Genomic DNA, 19,523 nt, shown 5'->3' with positions numbered 1-19,523 from the left:
ACACACACACACACACACACACACACACACACACACACACACACACAGTCATGTAACCAGCTAGGAGGGCGAGTGGAACACAAGATAATCTGCCAAGCAAACCTTACTACTGCTGCTGCTGAGTAATCCTGATTAATACAATGTGATTTTATATGCTTATCTGAGACTTTTGGAGATAATTGTCAATGCTAGCATGTCAACACTGCAGGCATGTCCAAAGAGGTTATGAAATACAGATGTGCAGTTCAGTTTTTAAAATAAGTAAATAATAATACAATTAATTAACAGTGTTTATGTGCAAGGAGCACTGAAAGGAGAGGTTGAATAGCAATGCGTGCATTTATTTAACAAGCCCGAAGGATGAGTGAAACACAAGAATCTGCTTATTCTTGCATAAACCGCTACGCAACGTATCAGTTGCTGTGGTTATGTGGTTGAAAGAGCAGCCAGCACATAGGATTAGCTACAACAGCTAGTTAGCTGAGATCCTCCAGCTGCACACAAGTAGTAATTGTGTAGTAGAAATGCTTAATATGCTAAAAATGCAAGCCAAGCAGGCTGTTTTGCTAGCAGCAAAGCGTCATAATGTGCGGGGTCAGAAAACAGCGTGTGCGTTATATACTGCATACTATGAATGGAAGACTTTAGCTCACATTAAAAAGGACATCTTCGAAAAGGAAGTGGCCAAAAAAAGGGTAACATTCAGGGTTGACCTCACAATAATGACAGAGAAGAGTTCTGATACTGTGGCCTGCTGTTGATCAAGTAGAGGCAACTTGGGTACGTAGAAGGGGCAGAGTGGGACATGAGGTCCTCTGTACACAGATAAACAAATCCTTAACACAGAATCATCAGTGTGCTGACTTATGGCTACTTGTTGGTTGGTTAAAAACAACATTGTCAGCTCCGCATTGATTCACAGTCCTGGTTAAAAATGTACAGTAAGACCATAACAACAACTATAGCTACAGATCGGTGGATGTCGAGCTCTTGTAAACAGTTCCTATGTTGGCCTAGTTTGAACAGGACTGAACAAAAAACCAACCAGCTTGAACCAACAGCAGCTCACTCAAAAGGGTCACAGTAATGTCACCCGAGTGTAAACACTGATTTGATCATTTACTGATGTACATTTGAACCGTGATTCCATCGCTGAGCTCAAACAAACAAAGTCAATAGTCTGACTATACGGCTCTTTAAACTAAAAACTAATCAGCAAAGTGCTTCGTAATTTCCACCTCTAAAAGGAATGCGTCTACTTCTTCCTTCAGGGGCAGGGCACGCATTTCTACTCTTACTCACACACACAGACACACACAGAGACACAGGCGAGCTACAACCTGCTCTCAACGCTGAGATAACCATCACACACCCCTGTGCGCCAGTGTCACACAACTGTGTTCCTAGAAGGACAGGTTCCCAGTAGTGCACAAAACCTTAAAACCCTGACACTGCTTTGATGACCCAAGTAAAGCCACAATGCATGTGTACACACACACACACACACACACACACACACACACACACACACACACACACACTCAAGAATACTAACAATGAGCGCACACCGTTAGAGCTGCCGTTACCATTAACATAAAGGCAGCCAAAACAGAGGGATTAGCGTGTCAGAGTGGTTATTGCTCGGTGCCATTCTTGATCTATTACTTAACTGCTCATTATTTGGCTCTGACCTGGTTTTACTTACTCTTTCTCTTCCAGTGTTTCTCTCTGAAAGTGGTGTGGTAATGGGGTTCACTGGGTAAAATCTCATGTCAGAGTAGATTAATTTACCCCAGCACACATTGGCTGCTGTGAGGACAAGAAGAAACGCAGCTTCCAATAGATAAGCTTGTGGTTAAAATGAGGTTCTACAACGAACAGCTCCTACCAAGGAGTGTGAATACAACAACAAAAAAAGTGTACTATCAGCATATAAAGGTGGTCTTAATAAGAACCTGACACATTAAATAAGAGCCACAATGGAGCAGCAGGTCTAAAGACAGCTCAGCATTTATAAAGAAACTACTCAAGCATAATATTCATCCATGTTTAAAACCAACCCATGCCGAGGAGTAACAAAACCCTTAGTTAGTCTTCTGGGTGTCGGTTTGATGCAGCCTCCGCCAACATTGACACTGTGGTTATTTTCTCTGTATTATGTTGGTAAACAAACTAATAAAGGGACCTTGTAAGGAGCAAACCTGACACGCCATCTGATCTCCCTTTCCTGTGGGTGGGTTTTCCTCAGCGTGGCTAACTGCTGCTGACCTTTCCAGGGTTTGTTGTAACACGGAGAGCTGACACATTTAGCCTTTTCTGACAGTCCCCCCTCTACTCGCTGCAGAACAGGGTCAAGGGCAGCTTTCCTCCTCCGCTGGCCACCCTCTATCTTCTCAACCCTTCATCCCCATGAGGGAATCCGTGAGCCAACAAGTAGAGCAATGAACTTTTCTGGGGCAGTGTGCTTTGATGGAGCGTGTCAGAGAGCGCCCCGTGTGTGTGTGTGTGTGCGTGCGCGGTATTTAGCTAGAGAATGACATCCTAGAAAGTTGCGCTTGCTGCCTGTGTTTTGATGAGAAGATGCTTGATAAGCAAAAATACCGCAGGTCATGAATGTTTTGAATAAGAGACGGGGAACAACTCATAAGATGATAAAGATTTCAGGGGAAGAACTGAGAGAGAAATTGAGAAATACAACAAGAGGAAATGAATTACATACAGAAAAATGTACTTTTTAAACAACGCGTATAGAACAGGAGCTTCGTGTGTGTGCATGGGTGGGTGGGAGGCCCACTGTAATAACGCAGTACATATAGATGTCATATGTATGTCATGCCTGAGAGCTCAGAGCTATTAATTAGAGATGTGTACTCAGGGGCCCCCTGGGCCATACTCAACAGGAAGTGATGTCATCTGGGTCACCGGTAATCTATTCTGCTCAACTACTGACATGGCTAACAAAATTAAATAGCTGGAAATGAGAATACTGTAGTTTAAAGACGAACAGGAAGAGAGGTCTGTCCTTTTCCCTGTAGAATAAGAGTAGAGACTCGATCCGAAGTCTGTTTGTCCATTAAATGATAATGAGGATCAGACAAAAACAAGCTTGTTCACACACAGTGCACTAGTAGTGTAATTTGATAGAATACACTGGAAAGAGCTTCTTGTGTGTCTGAAGGACAAAGAGACAAGGCCACTGCCACCTGTCCCCCCGCGCAGCTTGTCTCATGGTCGTGCTGGGACGTCCCACCTGGCCCGGAGAGGGGGGGGGGCCCTCATTCCTGGCATGTCATGGGAGACACGACACCACAGGTGGCCTTTCACACCAAAAACACACTCACAGAGACGGCACATGTGTTACAGTCTCACAGAGACATGCTATGCTACAAACACAGACACCCCCGCCGTCGCACAAAGAGTCACACAGTCGTAAGATGATGGTGTTTATCTCAAATATTGGTGATGGTCTTGGTTGCAACCCTCCTTTGCTAGCCCCATGCCATAAAAGCACAAAAAGTCATGTGTATACGACACGTGAACAGACGAGGGCCACATGTACAGTGTGGTGCGGCATACACACAGGACAGGGCCAGGGGCGCATGCTAACCGGCATGTTGAGAGCCCTGCCAGCATGCTGGCAACAAAAGCCAGAGGCCTGTGGGTGTTAAAATGTAAGCTAGGTCAATTTTTCAGCCTGGCACTTTTCTCTCAGCACAGGACGTGGCGCTAATTGTACCAGTGAAACCAGACCATGTGCAGGAACACACACACACGCACACACGCACGCACGCACGCACGCACGCACGCACGCACGCACGCACACACACACGCACGCACGCACGCACGCACGCACGCACACACACACACGCGCACACACACACACACACACGCAAACAAAGTTCCACAACAAGCAGTAATGGCGTGTTGGCCATAGGGATGGACTGCTTCTACCTTCCATTCCCACTCTTTCCCACACACACACACACACGACTGTAAAAGCAGCAAGCATAACCAGTTTGTTATTGTTCATCCATATTTTATCAAGGCTGCTATTTATAACTGGGTTTGAGTCGGGGTCAAAGTGAGAAGTGACAGAAGAGAGGAAATGATAAAGAAACATTTCTGTGGTTTTGTCGAGCTAATGAACTCCAGAAGATAGTTTGTCCTAATTACAAGAAAACTGTGGTTACAAGAAGAAGACCACATATGTGTTTAGGAATGAAAAGATGAACTGTTCCTCTTTCATTCCAAACACGGAGTGAAAACATCTTTGCATGCGTGTATGTTTTGCTAACCTGCCCTAATCCTGGAACAATTTGATGAGTAAGCACAATCTTGCCCAGCAATGCTCTGCCTCACACAGTTATACATATAGGAATGTTGCATAGTACAACCTTTGTCTTCTGCTGTCAGTCTCTGAATAACCGGGACCATTAGGGGACTAATGCCTTGCTTAAGGGCATTTATATGACATTGACTCCCATTCATATAGCTTTTTCTTGCTATTTCAGGGACTCAAAGTGATGAACTTTAAGGCCAAAAGCTCACTTCTCTAACCTAAAAGGCAGAGAGCACATGCGTGTTTATAAGTGGCAGGTCATATTTTTTACATCCAGTCAGGATTTACAAGGTTAGGCCTAGTTTTCAGGAGGATGGTACTTAACTGACGATAATCTAAGACAGACAAATGAGTGTGAATGATGCTGATAAATACACCCGCATTACATCCTCAACCGTGTACCATACTCCTGAATCCTGAATCTGTGAGTGATACTAATGCAAAATGTGGATTTCTATTAAATGCCACCAGATACACACGTTTACAACACTGTTACTACAGGGAACTTTATCTGAGGAGATTATGCAGTAAAATGTGATGCAATTCAAAAACTGCTGGCAGTCTGATGCTGTGCATGGAGAGTGTCAAGTCTATAAACAGATCACCATGATCACTTTCTCTCACTGGGCAAATTGTTTTGTGGATAAAATCAATTTTAACCGCCTCATTTTAATAGGTGCTTTCCTTAAGTATGAATACCACTTTCACAACTGATGCTCAAATTACTGATTATAAAATGCAGTGATTTATTTAAAAGGACACTCGCACCTTTTAACCTCATATTGAAAGCCACAGATAACTTAATTTCTCCCTGTGTGATATAAAAACCAGATGATTGTCAACTTACAATCAGTGCTTCCATATACACATGCCAAAATACCGTCCCTCTTAAAAAAGGAGTCTGGTACACCTGCATTAATATCAAACACACACTGCAAGTTAACCTAAACCCTGATTTAATGTAAATTTGAAGGGCAAAAGCACTCGTGTTATGGGTAAATAAATAGTTTATTAATTAAAGGCTGTGGCTGTTTGGCTTTATGTGATCATACAGACCCTTCATTGCCATGTACTATCTAGTAATAACACAATATGATAGGGTGTAATGTTAGCTCATTAGCATTTTGGCATCCCGAAACTGATTGATTGTAGGGCATGTGTACGGTCACAAAGCAGCACTAAAAGTGTTCCTGCGATATCCGTTCTGGCCTTTAATCGTGCGTTAGCATTGCAAAAACAGGCTACATGGTAAACAAATTACCCTGAGTTCGTCTCTCTCTGCCTCCCAGCGGTATTTCTCGGCCTGGAAGCGTCCCCACTCGTACTGGATGAAGTGAAGGATCCCAGGAAGCGTCATACCCGAGTCCCCGTCCTGTAGCTCCCGAGCCTGCGACGATCCGGGCATGGCCCCGGCTGCTGCTGCCGCCGCCGCCGCCGCTGCTGCTGCCATCACTCCGGTCGCAGCAGCTGATGTCGCCTGGCCCGGTGCTGCTTTGGGCCCGTTTGGATTGCGCCCCGCTCCGCTGCTACTGCCGCCGCCTCCGGAGTTCGGGTTTGGTCCTCCGCCGGATCTATCCGCCTCCATTTTAACCGTTCAACCTTTCGCCAGGATAAGGAGGCGTAAATGGGCAGAGTGTACGAACAATAATAATAATAAAAAGTACCTCGTACCCTTCTTCTAACCCAGCAGCACTTCTCTTTAGGGGACCCTCTTTTATCGCCTTTATCACACGCACAGAGCAAAATTACTATTCAGCTAACAAAATACTACACTTCCTCTTTCAAACCTTCAACATAAAGTACGATGTTGTAATCGTAACATATTGTAACATTCTGGCCTATTTAGTCACCAATATGCCACATTTAACATAAAGTCTTACTTGGAAACGTTATCTTAAGTAACATGGGTATAAGGTTATTAAATGTCTATCACTCTCAAAACAATACAAATGGATGTTTGCAACTCTTATTTTATACATCCCAGATTTGTTTCCTGTTTGCCATTGGAAATTCCCAGTGTGGATGACAAATACAGGGCCATGTTTGCAGCAATACACAATGAACACGTCGCTATGGGAATTTATTTCCTGCCATTTTGTGAGCAAGGATGTTTGAGGACAGTAAAGTTAGCCAGCGGTATCCACAACTTTGTTTCCGGTTTGAGGTTTCCACGACAAAAGTCAGTCACGGGTCGACCGTGATTTTGTCTGCCCTCTGATTTGTTGCAGATAAATTACAATTGGACTTGAATACAACAAACTTGTGTTAAATTATACAGAAGCATCCTTAACACATGGTAATCTATATTTTATCATTTTCGATTTTAACCGGTAAGATACACATGCTTATACAGTATGTACACATAATAATTACATAAATCAGAAAATCAGCTGTACAGATGCCGGTTAAGACTTCAGCATCGGGTCCGTTGTCATCCCTGCGCTTTAAGTAAAACACAAGTGGAGACATTTATGGGGTAATTTCTCAAACATAACAAATAATCACCCACATGCATCCACTTCATTTTATTTTCTGTTCATAATACAAGTGTGAAGACTATTTCTAATATTTAATTGGTTGATAATAAAACGATAGGGATTACATGATAATGTAAAAATATATTTTCAACCAAGCAATAATATTTTGCAATTTTTGTGCAAAATTCGTTTTTGCTGCATTTGTTAATATGGGACTTTTGTTCTGAAGGATTTGAGCCGGAAGTTTTGGCAAACGTGATAGCTTAAAGATAAATTCGTGCAGTTGGGTTCCATGGTTGAGCTTGAGTTAACTACATAGTAATGCAATATTCTGAAGCGATTTCTGTGCACTGTGAATTTAATCTTAAAATGTTGCAGACTCGATTTCAACCACAACCGCACAGTCATTAGCGAACAATGCAGATTCATCTCCGTGTTTGCTGCGAACGAGTCAGCCAGGTTTGCTCACATGCTACCAGAGCTGGCTGAGATGGACCACCATGAGAACCAAATACCCTGTAGTACAACAAGGTTAATAGGCTTAACACTGCTGCATGCCTCTAATAACATGGCTAATGCACGATGTGAAGGGCTGCAAATAATTGCCCTGTAAAAAATAAAATAGATACACCCGAATTAAGGTGAGTTGTGGTCGTGAATGTTACCAGCCTGTTTAAATTGCATGATAATGCAGCAAACGTTACTTACATTTATTTAGAAAAGGAAACCCTGCATTGAGTTATGGCTGTCCTAGTTTTACATTTAAAGTAATTATGTCTGCACTGCTAACTATTTCAAATCAGAGTAGCCCTCTGTGTCATTTTAAAGTAGCATGAGATTGTACTTTACAGTCAAGGTATCTTCATACAGTTGTTATGAAAGTATAAATCGGTGGGATTAAAAGCATAACTCATTCGCTGCATCATTTCTTTTTTTTGTCTTTCACAGGTTGTCTTCAACTCTAATTCCTCTACTATTTCACTAATGGGGACCTAACACCCACCACTGGATTTCTTAATTGAAACTACTTCTCCTGATAGAAACTGGGAAGGAAACATCAGTTGCCATGCGTATCAGTCTCTGCCAAGGCCTGTTAACTGGTGCCATCATCCTCAACCTCCTCATTCTTTACTATGTGTCCCGGGCTCAGCAGCAAATGATGGACAAGAGGAAAGAGCTTGGCAGGGGCACGAGGAGGGCGGCCCTTCCAGCCTCTGGTCTGGGCAGAGGCCTAGGGGTACCTGTAGGAGCTGGTGGTGAGCCTGGAGTGGTTGGAGGGGAGGGACACAGTCGTGGCCCACGTGTAACTGTTCTTCTTAGGGAGTTTGAAAACTTTGAGAATTATGTTGGGGATGTGGCTAACTCTTTCCTCCGCCAGAGACCTGAGCTTCCCTTCCTGGCTGTGGCAGACACGTCTCCGTACCCACCCCTTGTGCTTCCAGAGGGGGCCCGCCTTCTAGTCCTCTCCCCCAGCCCGGACCAGCCACCACAAGCTCACAGGCCAGAGTTCCACGTCCAGACGGAGTTTGTGCTGCTGGTGCCTGACGGGGTGGAGTTGGAACAACCTCGGGCTATCGAGAGGCTGATCAGGGAGTTGGAAGGTGAGGGTGGGGGGCCTGTGAGGCTGGTAGCTGCGCCTGTGCTGGCTCGATCTGCTGTGCAGTGTCTCCACCTGCGGGTGAACCTCAGAGAGTGGACAGCCACCTACTCACCGGCTGCATCTGGGAGCAGTGGAAGTGTGTGTTCGGCTTTACAAGGAGATGCAGTTGTCCTCATTCGCACTGAGGATCTTTTTAATCTCTCCGTCCCTGTGGGGCGGCCCCTCTTCTCCTCGCTCTTCGTCCAGACTGCCCTGAGAGGCTGGAAGGTCAAGCTTCTGGAGAGCCCCTGTTTCGCCGCGAACCATCGGCCCCTCTTCAGCTCCGCCCACAACCAGTGGAAGGCCGACACTCGACTGAAGGAGGCCACCGGGAAGCTCATGAGGAGCTTTGGTCTGAAGCGTCTCCTGCTGCCTGATGGGAAGGAACAGTGGTATGGCTGCAGTAAAGAGACGCCTCGCTGCTTTGGCACTGTGCAGGATGACACTCCAGACTACCTTTATCTGGACCGCTGGACACCTCCCTGCTGTCTGCGCGCTCTCAGGGAAACCACCAAGTATGTCATCAATATTCTGGAGACCTCAGGTGTGCGCTACTGGCTCGAGGGGGGGACCCTGCTGGGCGCCGTCCGCCATCAGGACATCATCCCGTGGGACTATGACGTGGACCTGGGCATCTACCTGGAGGACATACCCAACTGTGATCACTTGAAGAACCTGGACTCTGGCTCTCTTGTGGATGCTAACGGCTATGTCTGGGAGCGTGCAGTGGAAGGAGACTTCTACAGAGTCCAGTACAGCGAGGCCAACCACCTGCATGTTGACCTGTGGCCATTCTATCCCCGTAATGGCGTCATGACCAAAGACACGTGGACAGAGCACAAACAAGACGTGGAGTTCCCAGAGCACTTCCTGCAGCCGCTGGTACCCATGTCTTTTGCCGGAGTCACTGCCTACAGCCCCAACAACCACCGAGGCTTCTTGGAGCTCAAGTTTGGAGAGGGGGTTATTGAGAACCCCCAGTATCCCAACCCCTCGAAAAAGAGGCTGGACAGAAGCAAATTATGAGATAGAGACTCGGAAGCCCTTTTAATGTAAAAACTTTTTTTTTTTTTAAACTGCCTAAAAGATGATGGCTGAAAACTAATATGGTGCCAAAATGACTGCATTTGGGTGTCAATTTTACCACAGTTATATCAGCAGTTTAACCTCATGCCTGGTCAAATGTTTTCTATTATCAGTATTTGGATGCAAAGTCTAACCTTGGACTGCCTTCTTATTCTTTGTGGTGGTGAGATTTTGTTTGCAAGGGGCATGAACGCTTGAAAGATTTAAATCCATACACTAGTATTATTGTCAGGCATATGTTAAAGAGGCAAGGACTGGCACTACATGGTGTACTAGATCTGTATGTGTTGTACAGTAAAATATAAATATGAATGCTGTAAAGATGGTAAATACTGTTAAATTATAGTGATATTGTTTTTTGTTGAAAACTGCAGTGTACATTATCTTAATAAGGATTTAAGGTTTTGGACGGAATTATTTGCCCAAACAGGTGTTTTATGATTTGTTTTTTACTTTGATGCATTGATTTGCACTGGTTCTTTCAGATGATGCAGTTTATGAATGATTGTCACTGTAAATCGATGCCATTTGGTACCCGACAGCTGTGGCGTGGTGAATGTTTGTCATTCATGCTCTCATTTTTGGCATATGGAGAGGAAGAAATGTTACTCTATCAGGCCTTAGTATTCAGTTAAAAAAACGTATTTTTATGAATATTAACATTATGTGTGTTACTACCCACTGTGTATTAACTCAAATGGAATTTCAATTCAGTGGATTAATCAAAGAAAAATATTCCAAAAGAGAGGTTGCACCAGTCTCTCTGGGTACAACAGGTTTCCTTTAGTATCGTTACTTGTGTGTGTGTGATGTATCAAGCTGTCACTCCAGTTCACGAACCGGTAAAATAAAGGAGATGTTACAGATCATTTCATTAATTTATGTTCGTGAGGATTGTTGGCAAATAAACTGCAAATACAGTGAATGTGCCAGATTGGTAGCATTTCTTTTTGAACACTAGGTGGCACCACAAACCTAGATATCATATGGGCTTTGCAACTCCTAGAAGTGGTGTTCACTGTATTGCATTATGGGAGTTCATAGCCACCAGGCAGGGGCCCAGGAGGCAGAGGATTTTATGACAGGATAAACCGGAATGCAGCTCGCTTGTTAGTCAGACTGGTCTTGTAAACTAGTTTCCGAATCCTACACAAGAAGAGGCTGCTCTGTATTTCACCCATTTATGCCGCACATATTGTACTTCCACAAGGTGTGTTTGCCTTGTAATTAGATAAACATCTATACTGCTGAGAGACTTATTTTTGGATGCAAAACCAAAGGCTCTCCGTGCATTTTAAATGTTTCCCCTCTTGCATGCTGCTACAGTATCTGGCATCTGGAGGTGAATGACGCAACTGTGAAAGTCTTTTTTTTTTTGCTTTACCGACTGTAGAGCTTGCAGCTAGTTACTGCAGTCAGGGTTTAAACAGACAAAACAAAGTTTCCAACAAACAGCCAAGAGATGCAGCCAAATAAAATATAAAATGTCTTTATTGTTTAAATCCTAAGGACAGTAAATTTAAACTAACCGGGCAAGTTTTTTGAAACAGTCCAACTGAAATGTCATCATGGCTAACATGCGCAAACACACACACACACACACAGGACAAAAATCCTATGTTCGAACCAGACAAACATCCATATGGTGAAAAAAAAAAAAAAGTAGTGGAAACTAAAGTACAATCAATCAACTTTAACACCCTCTGATTAAATAAGACTGTAGATATGTGGACTAAGGCCTGCAATGATTTCATAGACTGCCATCATTGGAAATAATACGAAACTAGTACTATATAAAGCCTCTGAGAACACAGATTTGTGAATAGTTGTACACAGCATTGGTAGCACAAACGGAAGTCACGTGGTAGAGTTTTAAACCCATGAAAGATGATACGGGTGGAAGAGATAAACATTCAATAGTGCAAATGTAGTTAATCATATATTACACATATATAGATGTTGCATTTGAAAAATGTATCACTCTAGGGTCCATTCAACACAACTCCATCACAGCTACACCACAAAGCCTAAAACATCTCAACTTTCTTAAATGCCCACAGCCACATGAAAAAGAAAATTCCAAAAGACTACCAACTCACCACTTTTAAATAAAACCAATAAAAAACAAACATAATAAAAACTATCGTCAACCAGCTAAGAAGACTTGAAGTTGGCAAAAAAAAAAATAAAAAAAATTTGGAGTTACTAACATGTCCAAACATTGTCTTAGGATTTTGATTATGGAAATAAATATGATTTGAACAAATAAGTATCTTATGTTTATGGCCATGACAGCCACACATCAATAGGTTTAAGTGGAGACATGCTGACCTTCAATGAAATCCTTCAGGTTTTCAGGCCTCAACAGTCAAAAGGAGCCAGCAGTCCACTACTGCTAGTCTGTCAACGTTGAGGCATCCTTGTAGTGGAACGACTTTTGTTACTTGCACATCAGATGACACCAGTCACTCTACACTTTATACAACATTAAACAAATGTCCTCGTTACAGACTGTGCTTTTAAAGTCCATTTGTGCCTTACTAAGCGGCGGGTAGCTACACAGAGCAACAGCACGAGTAAAATGTAGGCTATAAGAGAACAAATACCATATCGCCTTGGAAATGTCATTCAAGATTAGGAGTGAAAACAGCCTCCTGCCTTTTTACTGAGTCTGTGCAATTTTTGGTATTTTTAGAGTATTAAGGACAGTCTTCAAACCCTAGTTAAGCCTGAGGTTGTATTGCCTTCTATTGCATTGATGTCCATGAGAAAAGGCAGAGATGCTCCGAGGTCTATCGGTGTCCAAGCAGGTTGGTGTATTTTGAGTTCCATTATTTAGCCCTGGCCAGTTATTGCGTGGATATAAGAAGAACGGTTTGTGCCTTTTGTCATACAGACATTATCAGCCATTTACATGCAGAGTGTGGAATATATTTAAACTAACTAGTGTTTCATATGCTTTACATATAACAAATCAAATACAAAATACATACAAATATGTTGTCCACAATCTGCATGAAAGTGGCCATAATCATGTATAATAAAATACACCAACAATTCATGTTCATATACAAAGCATTAAGAGGATACATTTCACAACAAATATAATCCTGTTCCTGTACGGGAAGATTGAAAGTTGACCACAAACTGAAAAAACAAAACAAAACAAAAATCAATGTAAAAAAATAAAAAAATAAATAAAAAAATAAATGAAAAAGTATTGGATTCCAGATGGAGAATATGAAAACACAGATTGGGTGCAGCAAGTTGTGTGTGTGGTCCTCAACTTTTAAAGTCAGAAACGTTCATCCGTTCCACCAGAAGGTTGACAAAGTGGTAAATACCAGTTGTGTACAAATTGGTGCCAGGGGGCCAATTGGTAAATACATTCATATAACTTCCATTTCCCATCATAAATTTATGTAACATTTCCTAAATTTGTAACATGAGATCTGCCATTACCGGCAGATGGTCACTGATCCAGCCGCTCGACATCCCAGTGGATGTATGCATTAAATAGGTGAACAGCTGATTTACACAACTTGGTCACATGGTAAAATTCTGACTTTAAAAATTGATGAGTGAGCAATTGAAACATTAGTAGCCAGACTAATGTACACAGTCTCTCAAAAAGAAAACTAAAGTCACTGTACATAGTATGGATTTTGAATTCCCCCCCCCTTGACTTTTTTCCTTTCTGCCCAGAACAGTGTTGAGGACATGGAGCGTTTCATTAGTAAGGTACATGTCCATCCTCTCTTTTCTCCAGGGCAGAAAAAAAAAAAGGAAAAGAGTGTTTTGGTTTTGCAGGGCTGTGAAAATACACGAGCGTGTCATTGACGGTGTCAGCAGCTTGATCACATGATGGACTCCTTTTCACCGGAGAGAGACTTCTCAGCACTTTCTGCACTGTCCCGCTCACCTCGCTTCTCAATAAGCGGCGAGTGCTCAGGGGCAGTAGCTGAAGGGCCTCCCTCCAGCTTGACCTCGCTCAGCTCTGCTTCCTCCTCTCGTTTGGCCGCACGGTCCACAAAGTTCTGCAAGAGCCCGGCTCCATAGGCATCGCCCTCTACGTTCAGCACCGTGCATGTACGGTCACTAAATTAAAAAGACAGAATGGATGGATTAATATTGGCTCAGACAATAATGTCGTCAGGGAGCATAGTACATTAAGATTGTACTATGTCACATCAGTGGCTTGGCTATAGTGCTCTATGTCTACATATAATACAAAAGGTTCTGTACTCACACAAGCCAGTCAACAGCCAGGATGAGAGAGATGTCATTGGTGGGCAGTCCCACCGCCTCCAGGATGATGGCTAAGGTCAACACACCACCAGCAGGTATACCTGCAGCTCCAACACTCGATGCTGTAGCGGTCACACTAACACATTAGGAGGGAAGACGACACAAGTTAGACTCTGACAGAGCAGATTCAATTTCACACAGGCAATTTTTCTTTTACCGACTATATCTGCATTGAAGTACCTGTTAAAGTGTGGCGATTGTACAATTTGATATAGTATTCAATCCAGCCGCGTAACTGCGGACGTGTCTCAGTGGCTTTAGGACTTACAGGATGGTAATGACTTGGATGAAGTTAAGGGAAGTGTTGTTCAGCTGAGCGATGAAAACTGCGGCCACACACTGGAAGAGCGCTGCTCCGTCCATGTTGACCGTCGCTCCGATGGGCAGGATGAAACGGCTGATGTGCTTGGATACGCCGTTATTTTCCTCCACACACTTCATCATCAGGGGCAGAGTGGCAGAGCTAAGAAACAAGGAACGCGTGAGTGCATGAAGGCGAGAGGTACGAGCGTTTGTATAGCGAAGAAAAGTGTGCGTGTTTTAAGACAGGACATCCTCAATATTAGATATTTAACAACCAGAGAGAACAAACAAGTATGTGTGTGTGCGGGAGAGAGCAGCGAGTTTATTACCTGGAGCTTGTTCCGAAGGCTGTTGCCAGAGCTGTAAATATCCCCCAGAGGAAGGTGTATGGGTTCTTTCTTGTAATGACGAAGTAGATGGCGGGCAGCACGAGAAGGCCATGAATGGCATGTCCGATGATACAGCAGGCTATATATTTTCCCAGACTGGCAAATAGTGTGCCAACATCATCCATTTCAACAATCTTGCCAGCTACAAGGAACATGATACCAAAAGGGGCATACCTGCAGAGAGACGGGGGGAGTGCAAGAAAGAGAAGGGACCTCATTAGATAATTATGGTTCTGGAACATGGCAAAAAGAAAAAGCCTCTCATATTCAATGATTAAAACGTTTTTAACCCAGCGCTCCACCCATCCCAACCCAGCAACATGCAGGTCTTTCTTACCACATGATCCAAGAGACCAGCACCATGGTGGCCTCGTTGAAGGAGTTGAAGAACTTAATGAGGATCTCTCCTTCCTCACCCAGCTTCCTCAAAGCCACACCAAACACAATGGCAAACACTACCAGACCGAGAATATTCATACCATCCTGGTCTGTCCCAAAGGGCACCTTAGAGACACAGGAAGTGCACAGTCAGGACACACAGACCCACGCCATCATTCTAGAGACACGTGTGCTGAGTGTATTTTGGTCTATTTTATGTGGACAACTAGGCCATTGCCTTTGCTCACCTTCTCCACTGAGACGGTGAGGTTTCCATCTGTGCCATTCTTGGAAACCAGCTTGTAACTGGTCGCATACTGGATGGGAAAGAACATTTTGCCCAGTTAGTTAGTTTACTACTTTCAGTCATCCAATCTAAATATTCCCTTTGTATAATTTCAAATCATAATTATGTCAAATTATAAAATCAAAGTGCAGTACTTACTGATTGAAAGGCAGCAGACACCAGGTTGGAGGGAAAGATGTTTCTGCGGAGAGAGAAAAAGACTTTCAATTCCTGTGCTCAGTGTGTACCGGACAATTTGAGAAAATCCAATGAAAAACATGTGGCTGTAATCGTAGGGAGATAAATTACAGATGTGGGAACTGAAGAGCAGAATACAATAAAAGTGTGTTGTTGTTTTTCCTGCATCTGCTCATACAATAAAACAACCCCGACCAACTATGAAGGACACGTAGAGCAAGGGCACATTTGCAAGGGCACATTTGCCGCAGGGCAAACACATTGTAAAGCCATAAACTAGCCTCCGTTTAGTTCAGAACCATTTCTGATGGGAGTCGGAAATGTTTGTCCAGATAGAAGAGTTTAAATTAACTAGAAAGCATCGTCCCATTTTATAGCCACACTTTCAAAACAACACTAGTTTGTTCTTTTCTTTTACAGACACAGATTACAGATGGAATCACAAGATTGATCATGTGGAAATAGCTGAAAGCACTTAACAAATAATCCCCTTCTTATCCACTCTGCCTAACTGCTGGTGTGTCACAAGTACACATAGGTACATAGTTCCGACTGTATATTAAATCTGTAAAGAACTCATAAACCCATGCGTCCCTGATATGCCTATATGTAATGGATTTATAGTAATAAGGCATTACCTTCATAAGCTCTTTCCAGCCATTCATTCCCTCACATTTGAACCAGAATACATAAGAATTAAAAAATCATGTGATTAGGGCAGCATGAGACGGAGGCTATTGTGTTTCATAAACAATGCAGAGCTGAAACCTAAAGGGATCTAGTTTCAAGGCCTTGTTCTTTGCTGTAGCTACTTCATTCCCGGTACAAAACCCAGTTTTAATGAAAGACAATATTTATGTACACTCACTGACAACCACAAAGGTTTCCCCCACACATCACTTTCTGAAACACACTAGTTGTTTAACAATGAACAGGTTAAACTCCTTGTACAGGTTCCTATTAAATATGCATGTTATGCTAAATATGTGGTGTGTTCAAAGGTTTTATTAGTTTTGTGGAGTTTTTTCCTTTATCATAATCGAGAGTCAAGGAGAGGATCTCAGAAACTGTCTCTGTACAGTGTATGAGATCCACTGGAGTATTTACACTGTAAATAAACCGGACCAGACTATTGACAGTGTGTGGAATGTTGTCATACCACTCCATTCATTCTTCAAACATCATTAGGTGGGTGCGTTTCTTTTCTGAAAGATTGCGGATTGTTTGAGGCAAATAACTTTGCCAGCTGTTTGTTACACCAGGATCTGGCAACAAGCGGTGGAATGGTAAATGTTTAATTAGTAACATCAATGATTCAAGGTACTTGATGGGGAATGGACTTAAGAGATGAACTATGGCCCATCAAAATGTATACACGTATTTCTACAACCAAAATTAGGTACACAGTAAGTAGCTTTAAAAAACGAATTAGAAAACAATCAGACTTGATTGAGACTTGACTGGAATGAATCAGACGGTACATTATCTAGCCTATGTTGAGCTTCGAGTCACAGGGTGAAAAAATACTCAAAATGAAGGTTATGAAAAGAATAAAAATACAGTCTACCAACACTTCCAATACAACAAGTACTTGGGATAAAAGCAGCAAAAGGTAAACCTCTTTTGAAACACATTGTGCCACGCAATCAGTATTTAATGTCACTACCAAACCACACAAAAGGTAGGAGATAGGAAATGTCAATAAGGATGTGTAGGAGTGGTTCGAGTCTGAGTTTACCCCACCATCACTAGGGTGACATGTGGTCTTTTACTATCCTGTCTGGACAATGACAGATAAGCACTTAATAGAGTGTGTGTCTGAACTATAACTAGGGCGTTTTTTTTTTTTACACTTGATGAGCAGCTCCTCAGTCAAAGTCTTTCCGTCTGTGTTGGCAAAACTAACCGGGACACCGGCGGAGAGGGACCGCTCTAATGAGAGGCACGGGTGTTGTCTGCTGTCCCATTAGGATAATGTGTCAATGTGTTTTGTTGTGTCTTGCATGAGAAAACAACATTCAAGATGTTGCGTTCAGGAACATCAGTTACCAATAAACCACATTTCATCCGAGCTGTTAAACATGAACAGTGAGCCAGACGAAAATGCTAAATAGCCCATCTGAGTTTTGTAACCCCGACCAGACACCGTTATGTAAGGGACACAATGTTAATCCGTGGCGGGTTAGGTTTTGCTCTATTACTCTTGCGTGTCAATTTTAAATATTTTTAGGAGGTGTTGCCAGGGCTAAGTCACACTACTGCTGGAGGAGAGAGGGTGGAATTTATGGTTTCTATTAATACACAATTTCATAACTCATTCCAAGAATGCTCAAACTAACCAAACACAATTACGCAATAGAGCCCCAAATGTATAAAGATTGTAGGCAAACAGTGACTTCCTGTTAAAAGTTAAGCAGATGCAACACTTTTTTCTGGCATCAAATGAGCCAATAATGGATTGTCGAAGAAAGTACATCATGTTCCCACAAAACTCAGAGTAGTAGGTTTGTACTAAAAAGAGGACACTACATAGTAGTGTCCTCTTTTTAGTGGCAATTGTGTTTACGAAAGGTTGAGGTTCAATACACTTTAACCTTACAGTACACTAATATAATGAATAGCTGTTGATGCAGATAAGCAGGGCCATCTGTCTGTTTTGGCGTAAAACAAAGTGCAGAATAGAAAAAACACCTTTATAACATGTTTTACTTCAAATTCAATACAGGATAATGTGTCAGAAGATGTTGACATCTCACTATTTCAGTCTCTGAGTCAACGGTTTGACCAATCTGAGCCCTGTCTTCACGGTTTTCACATTGCTTCACATTTCTCATGACTGTTACACATTGGGGTGGGGACACACGTCAGCCTAAAGAGACACATTGGGGTGGGGACACACGTCAGCCTAAAGAGACACATTGGGGTGGGGACACACGTCAGCCTAAAGAGACACGTTAAAGCAGTGAGGCGGGGGGAAAAAAGGTCAACAAATTTAAATTTTACGTGTCTTGTCGGTACATTAGCTTTGGTCTCTATAAATATCTAAAGCAGAAACTACATCGGGTGGCTTCCTCTGAAATCATCGTTAAGTAGAGTAAAATTAGAAGAGCAGCGCTGTGCCGGTTTTATAATACCAAACGGGGCAGCGTTTCACCGCACAGCTCAAAGTGGCAAAGGACTCAGTCACGCAGGTGGAGTTAGTTACACCACGTGCCGATATTATAGAACATAGACGTGAAGCTGATGCAACCGCGTGTTGCTATTACAGCGACAACGCTCACACCGCTAGAGGCGTGTGAGCCGAACTACGCGTATAATTTAGCCAACTGCTCGTTGATGAACAGATATGCTGACGTTGCATTTATACACTATTCTACACCACGGAGGGGGAGAGGTTCACTCACCTGATCAAATCTAAGAAGGAGTCTATCACTTCTTTAGCGACAGGCACGTCGTGATCAAAGCCCTGCACCTTGGGTTTGGCCATCGACCCGGACCCCGGGGTTATGATAAAAGCCATCACAACCCCGATGGATGAGGCAATCAGCGTGGTGACCAGGAAGAAGAGCATAGCCCAGCCGCCGAGCTTGCCCAGGGCTTTGGGGTCGATGCTGGCGGACCCGGACACAAGGCTGCACACCACCAGGGGGATGATAATCATCTTCAGAAGCCGAATGAGAAGCTCACCGGGGAAACCGATGTAGATCACCTGGATCCGGGTCAGCCCCGCGTACTGCACGCCAAGTCCAATTAAAACCCCGATGATGACCCCGACCACGGTGAGGATCACCAGCAGGTTGGCCATCACTAGTCTCTTCACCCGCTGGGACAGCGGCTCCCGGTTGCCCTTGTTGGGGCTGTTCGTTCCGTTGGCCAGCGGCTCATCGAGGTGCTTCTCTCCGTTGGGTAACTTCCTCTCCTTGATGTCCATCTTCTCAGCCATAGTGCGCGTTGAAAGTCACCCTTAAAATGATCCAAATATCACAAGTGTGTGACCAAAACTATTGTTAATGTGGTGGGAGTAACTTTTCATTCGACTCGCACTATGCTGCCAGCTGTCCTCACTAATGCACGATGTTCGGCTGGCCCACAGCGACTTCTACTTAGCTGGGAAGCCACC

At 43.3% G+C, this 19,523-nt stretch overlaps 3 protein-coding genes across 4 annotated transcripts in view; 1 reads left to right on the top strand and 2 right to left on the bottom strand.

Annotated features, from left to right (window-relative positions):
- strn4 (striatin, calmodulin binding protein 4) overlaps nucleotides 1-6,120 on the bottom strand; it is a 15,870-nt gene extending 9,750 nt beyond the window's left edge. Inside the window, exon 1 of the mRNA XM_031860598.1 lies at nucleotides 5,601-6,120. Coding sequence (XP_031716458.1) covers nucleotides 5,601-5,924 — 324 coding nt within the window. The 5' untranslated portion in view covers nucleotides 5,925-6,120. The remainder of the gene's footprint in view (nucleotides 1-5,600) is intronic.
- Nucleotides 6,121-7,073: 953 nt separating this feature from the next.
- Nucleotides 7,074-10,274, top strand: fkrp (fukutin related protein). Of its 2 annotated transcripts, none has more exons than XM_031860829.1 (2): nucleotides 7,074-7,347; nucleotides 7,765-10,274. In XM_031860829.1, the coding sequence occupies exon 2, from the start codon at nucleotides 7,883-7,885 to the stop codon at nucleotides 9,479-9,481; it is 1,599 nt and encodes a 532-aa protein (XP_031716689.1). In that variant the 5' UTR covers nucleotides 7,074-7,347; nucleotides 7,765-7,882; the 3' UTR covers nucleotides 9,482-10,274. The 2 variants fall into 2 exon arrangements, with proteins under 2 accessions (XP_031716689.1, XP_031716688.1); XM_031860828.1 differs by having other exon boundaries at nucleotides 7,074-7,457.
- A 740-nt stretch (nucleotides 10,275-11,014) lies between these two features.
- Nucleotides 11,015-19,496, bottom strand: slc1a5 (solute carrier family 1 member 5). Its single transcript, XM_031860827.1, has 8 exons — nucleotides 18,808-19,496; nucleotides 15,365-15,407; nucleotides 15,168-15,236; nucleotides 14,879-15,045; nucleotides 14,482-14,715; nucleotides 14,118-14,312; nucleotides 13,791-13,925; nucleotides 11,015-13,639 (listed from the first exon to the last, which is right to left on the bottom strand). Exons 1-8 carry the CDS (start codon nucleotides 19,344-19,346, stop codon nucleotides 13,399-13,401), a joined length of 1,623 nt encoding a protein of 540 aa, XP_031716687.1. The 5' UTR covers nucleotides 19,347-19,496; the 3' UTR covers nucleotides 11,015-13,398.
- Nucleotides 19,497-19,523: the final 27 nt, after the last annotated feature.

Source organism: Anarrhichthys ocellatus, unplaced genomic scaffold (assembly GCF_004355925.1).
Source record: "Anarrhichthys ocellatus isolate YVR2014 unplaced genomic scaffold, GSC_Weel_1.0 scaffold24, whole genome shotgun sequence".
In the NCBI taxonomy this organism is placed as follows: domain Eukaryota; kingdom Metazoa; phylum Chordata; class Actinopteri; order Perciformes; family Anarhichadidae; genus Anarrhichthys; species Anarrhichthys ocellatus.
The sequence above is the reverse complement of the archived record's forward strand: the minus strand, read 5'-3'. Positions and strand labels throughout refer to the sequence as shown.